Below are 11863 nucleotides of genomic sequence, written 5' to 3' on the forward strand. Positions count from 1 at the left end.
TCAGTGGTTTTTTTTCAGTTGTGTCAAAGCAGCCCAGCAGAATCTATATCCATTAAGGCTACCAGTAAAGACAGGAGAAACAGAGCAGCTAGCCAGTAATGCTACGCTCTCATATATCCATCATTAAGACAATACCTTGTGTATCAGGTAAAATAGCTATTCAGGGTGTCCTTTAATTTAGCGTATACAGTACTGTTTCTGTTTAGTGAGGTAAGGATGTGAGCACAGAGTATGTGGACATAGTTCTGGTACAGCAAAGCTCACAAACATCATGCATAGAAAAAGGAAGATGCTGGATTGCATCGTGTGGCAGTCACGTACCCTGTTTCTTGACTTTTCTGCACCATCTGTAAGGACAGAGTTGATGTACCTGTTATTGGGCATTACTAGACCACAGCAAGTATGCTAGCAATCAGAGCAAAAAGATTAAAGAGGTCATAATTTTGAAGAACTTAACATTTTTGAAAGACTAATGCATTCACCAAGCAACCATATTTTTTTAATCTTACAAATTTATACAATTTCAGAACCAAAGGAGTATTTCTGTATTACAGTGTATTTAATAAAGAAGGCATTAATGTGAATTTAGACGGCCAGCTATCACGCAATGATGTCACTAAGCTTCTTCCAAGTGATGCATTCCCTGCACATTTCAAGCCTGATGCTACCACATTGAGCGTATAAACCTCACAAACGTAAACAGCTTTAAGTTTGTATTGGATATGCTTCAGCTCTACTGGGATATACAGCCCATTTCATATAGAAGGCAGGGCACAGGAATGCAATGAATATTATTCTAACTTTGCTTTACTGTAGAATTACTTTAAGTGAAGTTTATCAAAGTTTACCATTCAACGAATGTTTCCCCAAAAGTTTCAAAGAAGTATTGTGGGACCAATAAGGAAAAGCAAGGTTGTACACTTCATCTAATTAACCAGTTAATTTCAAGTTCTGGTTTTCTAACTGAAAAGAGGTGCTTAAGTTTGTTAAACAGCACTTGTATACAACTCTGGGGTTTCTACTGATAGATTGTACTGTAAGAAACATGGTGAACTGAAGCCATGTTTTTTCCTATTCTTATTCTGTAAGGACAAAACCCTTTGCATTTTACTTGATACACCCCAAAACAGTTAGAGCTGGCAATACCAGGAAGGTGGTATTCTTGAGAGCTACTGAAAATAGGGGCTCTGTGAATGAGAAAAACCCAAACCCAAAAACCTGCCTAGGTGGACAGTTCTGCGGGCTGAGGAACAATGTTTACAGTCTCCATTTCTTCCTCGCAGCTGTGGTATCACCAGAGCTTTAACAATGGGTTTCTCTTTACCTCTTCCATGTCAAGTAATACTTCTTCATGGAGAGATTCCTTCACTGATTCTCTAAAGCAGAAGACATGTATTTGCTTTATAAGCTCAGGGGCAAACGTATTTTAAGTCCACTCATGAAATACACACACTTGACTCAGCTGAATATCTTCTGCAGAGAGAATGTAGCAAATTCCAAATTCTTTAGCTAGATGAAGGAGAAGCAATTCAACATTTATATTTATTTAGTACCAAGGTTCCCTCGAGGTTTATGTAGTTTATAGCTCTTACAATGTCAACCTGAAATACTGATTTTAATTTAAATGCAATGTCATCCTCCAAAATGAAAAGATATTTTGTTTTCTAAAGACTGAAGTTTAACATAATTTAATCTCCTCTATAGTTCTAAAAAAGTAGGGTAAAAAACTCAAAACCAAGTTGTTTCAATTCTTGTCTACCACCTATCTTTGCAGCTATTATTCAGCAACTTATTTTATGAAACCTTTTCTTCAAAACATATGCACTCAGCAGATTTAACTTTTCAAGAAAAAATTAGTTTGGATATTTTATTTGACATTAAGTTTTCACTCTTTATTTAGGAAGTGTTCCCAAACTTAATACTCATTTTGAAAAAGAAAATAATTCTTCCAATCTGTTATCTTTGGCTGTACAAAACAATCTTCCTCAAATTAGTAAAGGTATTCTATTCTTCTGCATGAGGCAGAAATAATCTTTTTAATATGCAGCTACACATAATCTGTAAAACTACCAACAGTCCAAATCTTTCTTTCTCTTAAAATACTTCAGCAAGCTTACGCAGTTACATTGCTACAATCTCACATTTCTTACTAGTTTTGCACACCTCGTAGTTAGCCGTGATTTACAGCTAAGATCAATTCCAAGGCATAGATAATAACTACTCAAATGCTGTATTTTTTTTTTCCTGCAAGACAGTGTCCTCTTCATCCAAGTGACTGCTGGAACTCTCTTTTGCAGTCTTCCATGCATGTTTTACAACCAGGCTAGCTTCAACCAGGGACTTAATCCAAGCTTTTAATCACAAGCAAGGTGCCCTTGAGATAAAAAGACACAATTTACTGCCCTTTCTTTATTCTCCCTTGAAACAATTCTATTCTAGTTTTGCATTTACCTAATAAAATGACTGCAGGAAATGAAACTCAAAAGCTTACCTTTGTGATTGTTACCTATGTATACCAACTACTTTTGCGTACAGAAGTAACCTGTTAAGACGACTGTACAGGAAGTTGAAAAGGACTGTTTTTCCTGGTAAGAGTAAAAATCCCTTTGATATCTTTCAGTTTGGTTTCTGAAGAAACCAAGGTTTCCTTGTTACTGCACCATGTCTCTTCATCCACCCACTCACAACAACAGCTGGGCCCACCGACCAAACTAAATGAAACCTCTCAAAAGACATGAAGTTCCCAGATGTTTACAAAAACTGAGACTGAGCAGAGAAGGAGAAGTGCTGACACCGCAGGTAAGCGTCAGGATACCGCTGGGGTCTGTGACCAGCTCAGTAGCAGGTACGCGCTGGCTGACCAGCTGGCGTCAGACTGGTCACAACATACACCACCTTTTGCCAAGGAAGATGTACGAGGGATAAAAGGGCAGGAGAGAGCTACCTTGACTTTTCACAGAATACACATTCCCGATGCAAACCAGCTGACAGTTTCCTAGGGCAGCCAGACTGTTCCCAGAGCTTCTGCAAAAGTTAAGAAAAGAAAACCCAATGCCAATAAGCTAAAACTTGTTACACAAGCCACTTCTTTTTAAGGTGTCTGCAAATAACAATGGACGGAAAACAACTTCACTGCTTTTAGAGTTTTTTTCTTTACCTCTTTTGTTTGTACTACCTAAGCTCAAATACATCAGTATTTTCCCTCCTGCTGACTTAAAGCAATAAAGTTTCAGTAAGGCTATTATACAAGAACATGCAAGAGAACTAGAAAGAAAACTTCCTCTTTTTTTTTTTTTTTTTTTTAAATAACAGCATTGGAGGAAGAAGCAGGGTCATCACTCAAGTGATATTCCCTCATATCTACATTAGTTTTTGTTTTCATTTATAAATTTTGTAATATTAAAGACATAATTGCTCGTGACCTTTTACTAACATGCAGTTTCAGGACAGCATAGTTGTAGGGTCGTTTTGAGAAATCCTGACCAGATCTGTTTAAGAAACTTCAGGAAAAAAAAGAAACTTCCCTATTAATCACCTAAAGATCCACCTCTCATGTTTATTCTTCTTGCTCTACCTCTGTTGCCCCTCAAATCATCCTAGGTTAGTAAGGCCTCATTTACTTTTAAACCTTAGAGGAGGGGCAGAGAGAGAGAGAGAGAGATCATGTCTACTGAACCAAGTCTCTTACTTGCTGATGATGTTCTGAAAACTATTTAAGGACAGGTATCTCTAGACATTTTGCATCCAGATGTGAGCTGCTGCCACCCTCACACATTGTGCAGACAACCTTGGTACAACAGACCGAAGTGCCACACAGTGCTAGCAAAGGAAGATGCCTAAGTGAACTATCTCCTGTGGTCTGGATGAATTGTTAAGTGGAAGCAGGCATTTCGGAGGTGAAGTGCTGTAATTACACAATCAGTCCACAAGCTAGAATCACCAAGACCAGAGCTGTCACCCCAAAGAGTGTCCTCAGCGACTTCAGATCAAAATAAGGGGAGCATTACTGTTTTCTTTAGGAAATCGGAAAGCAACGACCAGGGAAATCCTCACAATCCCCATGCTCTTCATGTATTTTGTTGAGATTCACAAGTTACCGCATACCAATTTCATGAAGGAAGTGAGAAAGTATGAGGAACGTCTCTAAGTTGCAAGACAGTGCTCATCTCCCTGGTTTTGAATGCCCAGTGATCTGCAGTGCGCTTCAAAATAGAAAATTATTTTCAAATAGAAGATACATATCTAATTATGTTATGCTTGACAAAGGAGCCAAGAAGTCTGTTCTGATGATGAAAGCTAAGTGGATACAAAGGGGACTGCAGACAACTGCCTCCTATAAACAGGTTGTCATCTCTATGTGGGTTAGGCTACCTGTAGAATCATAGAATGGTTTGGGTTGGACGGGACCTTAAAGATCACCTCGCTCCAACCCCCCTGCCATGGGCAGGGACACCTTCCACTAGACCAGGTTGCTCAAAGCCCCATCCAACCTGGCCTTGAACACTGCCAGGGATGGGGCATCCACAACTTCTCCAGGCAACCTGTTCCAGTGCCTCACCACCCTCACAGTAAAGAACCTCTTCCTTACATCTAATCTAAATGTACCCTCTTTCCATTTAAAGCCATTACCCCTTGTCCTATCACTACATGCCCTTGTAAAAAGTCCCTCTCCAGGTTTTTCGTAGGCCCCCTTTAGGTGCTGGAAGGCTGCTATAAGGTCTATTAGAGGACAAAGATTGCCCGTACCATGGCTGAGGCTATGCGTGCTACCACTCCGGTGCAAGAGCATCTGTTGGTGAGCCAAACCTTGCTGGCAGCACATTGCCTAAAAAAGAAATAATTTATTTTTTCCTGAAACAAGCTGTAACACGTAAGTCGTTGTGGTCTCTGAATACGGGGACCAAGATGATTATTTGGAACTGAGGAAGCCATCCACGTACAAAAGCTGTATTTGAAACACCACAGACCGACTGGACAAATGTAGAAGCTACAGCTTCATCAAGAGCCAGTCTAATTCTGCTTTCTGACATGACCTTATCTCCAAATAAAATCTCTATTCAAAGAACAGTACTTCATCACAGGGCTTGATAACCAATTTAGAATCAAAACATAAAAGCTTTCATTTTGGCCACAATGACATGGTCAGAATACTATTCTCTGCTTCATTTTTTGGTTTTAACCTGAGCTCTTTTTTGTTCTGCAACTACAAAGGATCCTCACATAGTCTGTTTATAAAACTGCGTATGGTCTTGAGGAGGTATCAAGTGATTCTCTGACAGCTATGCCAGACACACAGACACATGCTAACCTGAGTTGCTGCTCTGTCCTTATGACCCTAACCAACAAGTAGCGCAAAATATCCTAGAACTGAAACGTGCAGGGCATCCAGAGAGTTTACGTGACAATTTTTTTAATTCACCTTTTCAGATGTAAGTCATTAAGTACAAATTAAGGTCATCTGGTCCAACCTCTCCCTGCCTAAGCCAGGCCACCTACAGCCAGTTGCCCAGGACCACATCCAGATGGCTTTTGAGTATCTCCAAGGATAGAGACTCCACAACCTCCCTGCGCAACCTGCTTCGGTGCTGGGTCACCTTCACAGTAAGAAAGTGTTTCCTGATGTTCAGATGGAGCCTCCTGCATTCCAGTTTGTGCCCATTGCCTCTGGTCCTGTCACTGGGCACCACTGAAAAGAGCCTGGCTCTTTGCATTCTTCCTTCAGGTGTTTATACACATTGATGAGATCCCCCTGAGCTTTCTCTTCCCCAGACTGAACAGTCCCAGCTCCCTCAGCCTCTCCTAAGATAAGAGATGCTCCAGTACCTTAATCATCTTTGTGGCCCTTCACTGGACTCTCTCCAGTATGTCCATCTGTCTTGTACTGGGGGACCCAGAACTGGCCACAGGACTCCTGGTGTGGCCTCACCAGTGCCGAGTACAGTGGAGGGATCACCTCCCTTGACCTGCTGGCAATACTTTGTCTAATGCAGCCCAGGATACTGTCCACCACCTTTGCCACAAGGGCACGTTGTTGGTTCATGTTTAACCCGGTGCCCACTGGGACCCTCAGGTCCTTTTCTGCCAAGCTGCTTCCCAGCTGGGTGACTCCCAGCATATATCGGTGCATTGAGTTTTTCTTCCCCAGGCAGAGGACTTTACCCTTGCCCTTGTTGAACTGCATGAGGTTCCTTCCTGTCAGCCCATTTCTCCAGCCTGTTGAGGTCCCTCTGGATGGCAGCACGACCCTCCGGTGTACCAGCCGCTCCTCCCAGTTTGGTGTCATCAGCAAACTTGCTGACGGCCCACTCTGTCCCACCATCCAAGATCACTAATGAAGATGTTAAACAGGATTGGACCCAGAATTGATCCCTGGGGTACAGCACTGGCCTCCAGCTAGGCTTCATGCCACTGATCACCATCCTCCGGGCCCGGACATTCAACCTGTTTTCAACCCAGCTCTCCTTATGTTGAGATGTAAGCTACACAGCGTTCTGAAAGGCAACTAACAGTTGAAACCTGATGCACTGCAAAAGAAATTTTTTTGCTTGTATTAACTGCTTTATCAAATCTGAATGCTAACAGAGTCAATGAGTTACACTGCAACATATGCTAAACTAGCTACCTACATTTCCTTAGTTAACAAATTGCCCTTATAGCAATATAAGAAAATCTGTAAGATGGTTACCCTTCCCTACTGTCCCACCTACTCCAAAATAATGCTGAAAGATGTCGCCTCTCCCCCACTTCACTGGCACTCACACAGGAAGCCAGACAAGAACATTACTTCGACTTAAAATTTACTCTGCAAAAGGATCAGAAAGAGATCCCCCACTCCCAAACAAGTACACTGAAACTGCTTATGTTGGTACAAGGGTGCTTCATGCAGTGGCAGTGCTGGCTTAATGTTTGTGGAAGTATGACCTGAGATGATGCCAAAACTAGTTAAACTTCTCCAACCACACAGGAAGCCTCAGAATTTACAGCAAGCAAGAGTCTTACGTAGAAGAATCAAGCATTTAAACTACAGATACACAATATTTAAGCAGCATCTCTGAATATCATGGATCCTCCAATACCGAAAAAATGAACTGGTGTTCCTTCTCTTGTTGCTGATTTGGAGTTGCTCAGTGTTGGGCTAGCACCATTTTATCATTGTAGTAAATGAGTAAGAAGGGCTGTAGGACAGAGCAGAAGGCAATTTCCAGCCCATCCAAGATTTGTGTTCAATCAATTTCTAGCTAACAACTTCACTGATGCATGAAAGCAAAGCAGAGTCCAACTTCAAAGGTCGAAGGCTGGCATGAATTAAGCGTCCCTTAAGCCAACCACTCATTACAGACTACAGATGCAGGCAGACACCCCAAATGGACAACATTATTTTCACTTTAATCTTCAGTAATTTGCAGAAGAAACAAAACTTTAAAGTTAAGCTCTCCTCCCATAATACCTTTACACTGCTTTTAATAGTATCAGCAGCCTAAAAAACAACGTGTTCAATAATCTCCTCATTGCACTGCCCACCACAACAACGACTTTCAGATCACAAGATCTGCATTTAGACCTAAAAGTTAATACATACATACTCTGATCATTCCAGCGTCACTAGAGATGGACCACAAAGAACTCATTTTGGTATCAGAGTACCGGCATGACTGAGATGTGCTTTTAGATGGCATTGATCTCACTTCATGGTCTTCATCTCAGTCAATTAACCTGACAGAAGTGCAGGTAACTGGGTCAGAAAGGCACTTGTTAACAGGAAGCATGAAACATTTTTAGCAGTCTGGTACTTTGTTCTTATCTGAATCACAATGGCACACAGCACCGCTGATGTAAAAGATTGCTGTCATATGTCATGGTTGCAGACGTAACTCATTCACTTTCAAAGCCTAATGCCATAGCTTTTCATACAGGAAACAAACCGAGTTTACAAACAAACTGAGTTTACACAAAATTTGTCAATCCTGTGCACACAGTAGAATCACTTTTGTGCTTACTCAGAGCATGACAACAGTGCTACACTTGTGAGGTAAAATCAAAGTAAACTTTGGACACACAATATGCACATATAAAAGCTGGAACTGTATTTTAACCAGCAAGTTAGGTTAGCATTACACAAACCAGGCACTGCACAATGTTTCTTAATCAGCGAGTTGTGACTTTACACGTATTACTGCAATCTGAAACAAAGGAAGCCCTACTGCTCAACCATTCAACCTGAGATGTTTTCACTCCACTTTCCAGAACACACACACACCACTCACGTTATGATTGATACCCTTCATAATAGGAGAACATGTTCCTGAGGGATGTTAACTTGAATAAAGGAGTCACAAACATGACAGAGATGAAGAATGCTAGCACAGGAACTAAGTTATAAAGTGACTGGCATTACTATGGGTGAGCAGCCCTTCAGGCTGGAGACAAGTATAACCTTTCTTCAGAAGCCTGACAATTATAACTAGACCCATTATGAAATGATTAGGAACATCAAAGCTGTCAGATGCTATGCATGCACACATTTTACATATCCATTGTCACTTGAACACCTGGTTTGTACACACAGCTAGGCACACCGCTGGCGTTTTGATAATCAGGGCCAATGTTCAATACTGTTATTTAATTGAAAACTGTCTCAGCTGAAACAATGTGCTGTGATGCTTACTCACTGTCCTTCAAAGTGGCATAGACTTCGTGATATTTTTTACAAGTTCTTACGATGCAAACAATGATGATTCACTGAGCATCCCTTTGTATTAAATGCTACGCTAGTTATACCTCCCCCCAGTCACGTGTCATTTACAAAGTTATTTTTAAGGCCATCTTGGATCCAAACACTTATTACAAAAACACAAGCACTACTGTACAAAAATTGAACAACAGAATGGTTCTTGTCAAATCCAGCATGTCCCAGCTCTTGACTTCCTCATGTATTTATGTCTTTCTTCTACCCTGTGCAGTATCCAGCTTCAATCCATACACGGTATTAATTCACATCCAAGCTGGACATGATTGGTTACAACGTCACACACCTTATGCCAACGCACTTTGCAATTTAAAAGCATGCTTGAATATTTGGAATGGAACTATTCCAAATCTCTTTGTCGCCTAATTCATTATAGTTCAATATCTGGAAGCCGGAGGCGTTCTTATGATTTCAGCATATGGGGTGGGGGGGAATAACCACCACCACCACCAAAACAACCCACATAAAAGTAGCTCTTTAATTCCTCCCTTTTAAAAAAGAAGAAAGCATCCTCTATGTTCACCCAAGAAGAGACAAGGTGAAAAGCAGCTGGAGTAGCTCGGCCAGTGGTGCAAGCAGAACACGTTTACTGAATTTTTGCCTTCTTTCTCATAAGATGTCTTTGGAATTTCAGACTACAACTAAACTTCAGGTACAAACGTAGAGTCCGTGATACACACAGCAGGCATGTGCCAGGCACACATCATGGCGCCACTTGAGTGACAGTCACTTCAGTCCGTCCCTGGTCAGCTCCTGGGAACACTACTTGGAAAACCAGGAATTAAAGCAGCAAAGCCACTATCAAGCACTTACATCCTAATTATCGCTTTGCAGCTGTCAGGCTCCTCCAGGTTCCACCACCATTTTTCACCTACTCCATTAAAATCTTCCCATGTGTCCATAACCTAAGGGAATAAGTAAGTCTCTAAGGGAATAAGTAATATCCAAATACTTCAAAGTTTGCAACATTCTCATACTGCTTCACATACCCAATACGTTATTTTGAATACATGCATCTCAAAATCATGCTCACAACATGAGCATTTTCTAGGCTTATTTCCCATTCAATGACAAATGTATTTTCAGTTGTCAAATCTATTTCATGCCAAAATGTACCTACGAATTATTATTATGGCACTAATTGAAAGTTAAAATCAAAAATTCTAAATCCTTATAATAATATTTCCCCATAGGAAGTTTCTTCCTTCCTGTTTGTCTGATTACTGCACACAATTCATGACTGACAAACAATACTCTGCAGTTTGTTAAAGTGCCACACAATGTAATCACGTAAATAAGATTGTCCCAATGCATTGCATATAAAAAAGCAAAGCTTAAATCATGCTTCCAAACCAAGCTATTGCATTACCTGACTTCTGAATGCTTAGCTGTGCAATCATTAAGCTACCTCTGCTAAAAGTATTTAATAATTGTATGTTTGGGTGGAGTCTAATAGAAGGCCAAGCTATTATGTGAAAGGCAAAAATAAAGATGCGTGATTTTCTATGTGCTTATGGCCAGTGACTCAACACATCACTATTCCCTTCTTCTTCGCCTTACTTCCACCTTTTCCCTGGACAAATGACATCGTGTGCTACTGCTGTATTCAGCCACGTGTATGCTGATGGGACTCAGTTCACCCACGCTGCCTGTCACAAGAAGCTGGATTCTAGGTGCCCTGCCCTTGGTGTGAGCAATAATTGTGATCTTCTGCATTTATCAGATGTTGATTTCCATGAAACTGAAGACTTCAGTGTCTTTCTGTCGCTGGCAGATTTGACTGAAATTGGCCAGAGAGCTACAATTACTAGGCGAAGACTGGAATAGACAGAGCGTGTCCATAAGCTGCCTTTGCTTAGGAGACCAAGCTGAAAACACACCCAACAGGAAAAATCAGGTTTCCAGGGACCGAATTCTAAATAAGAAAAGCTGGACTTTTGCGCTGGACTTTTGCACTGTACTCTGAAGCTGACTAACTTCCAGGTCGAGATGTCACACAACAGGAGCACACAGAGGTGATGCACTGTACATTCTCCATCCTGCACTACGCCGAAAAGACGTTACGGTTGAGAAACCGTGCCCGCGTTTTGCTCTCTCCGAAGCTAACTTTCTGAACGTCGATTGAGGGCCAACGACCTCAGACCACCAACATTTCAAAACGATAAAAACACGCCGGCTCTCCAAACCCCAACCGCCTTCACCTTTACGCTCTCCCCGGCCACACACGCACCAGCACCTCCAGACCCCATCCACGCCAGGCGGGGAAGCTGCCAACCCTCACCACCGAAGCAACAAAACTTCCGCGGAGCACAAAAAACCCCAACAACCCGACCGCCACCACCACCATCACCACCGCCACCACGGCGGCGGTGCCTGCAGGAACACCCGAGGCGGGAAGACGGGTGGGCAGCGAGCAACCCCCACCACAAAAGGGCCGCCCGCGCTCTTCCAACCGCTTCCCCTTGGCCTTATTTCAGCTCCCGATTCCTTTCCCGGGCCGGGTCGGGCCCACACAAAGATTTCCTGACAGACAAAGGGGCCACCGGCCCAGCCCGGTGCTCCGACCGGCGGGTGAGGAGGCCCGAAGGCGGCGGTCGGCGGTTCCCCCGTCCCGCCCTTCCTCCTCCCCCTCCCCAGGCTCCCGCTCTGAGCCCCCCGCCGTAACGCCCGGCACTCACAGGAGGGCTGGGGGGGCCGAGAGGCGGCAGCCCCACGGCGGGGACCATCCTCCGGGCGGACACCCCGTGTCACCCAGCGCTCCGCCGCTGCCTTCACTCAGAGCTTCACTCACCCCCCCCTCCTCCCTCCGCTCCCGCGCAGCCCACCCTGCTGCTCGCACGCGCGGCCGGCTGCAGCCAATCCGAGCGCACGGGTCGAGGTTTCCAAGCCAATGGAGAAGGGCGGGAGGGGGGGAGGGAGTTGCTGGCGGCGACGGGGCGGGGCGGAGCGGGGCGGGGGCCAATCGCCACCACAAACATTGGCGGGGCGGTCCAATCAAAGGCCAAGAGAGGTTGAGACGGGCGTGCGAACCGTCAACAAGTTCAGGTGGCCGAAACAGGAACTGCCGGAGACCGGCACCTCAGCCGGCCAATGAGAGGAGGGAGAAGGGGAGCACGG

At 43.4% G+C, this 11863-nt stretch overlaps 1 protein-coding gene across 7 annotated transcripts in view; it reads right to left on the minus strand.

Annotated features, from left to right (window-relative positions):
* USF3 (upstream transcription factor family member 3) overlaps positions 1-11555 on the minus strand; it is a 28002-nt gene extending 16447 nt beyond the window's left edge. For 2 of the 7 annotated variants that reach the window (XM_075034425.1, XM_075034422.1), the window contains exons 1-2: positions 2492-2989; positions 1325-1509 (exon numbers count right to left, since the gene is read on the minus strand). Coding sequence is in view for 1 of the 7 variants with exons in the window: in XM_075034419.1 (XP_074890520.1) it covers positions 11425-11472 (48 nt within the window). In the remaining 6 variants the exon portion in view is untranslated. Of the gene's footprint in view, positions 1-321; positions 370-1324; positions 1510-2491; positions 2990-11424 lie in introns of those variants that run through there. The other 5 variants (XM_075034419.1, XM_075034420.1, XM_075034424.1 and 2 more) reach the window with 5 other exon arrangements.
* Between the last annotated feature and the right edge of the window lie 308 nt (positions 11556-11863).

This window comes from Buteo buteo, chromosome 8 (genome assembly GCF_964188355.1).
Source record: "Buteo buteo chromosome 8, bButBut1.hap1.1, whole genome shotgun sequence".
Classification (NCBI taxonomy): Eukaryota; Metazoa; Chordata; class Aves; order Accipitriformes; family Accipitridae; genus Buteo; species Buteo buteo.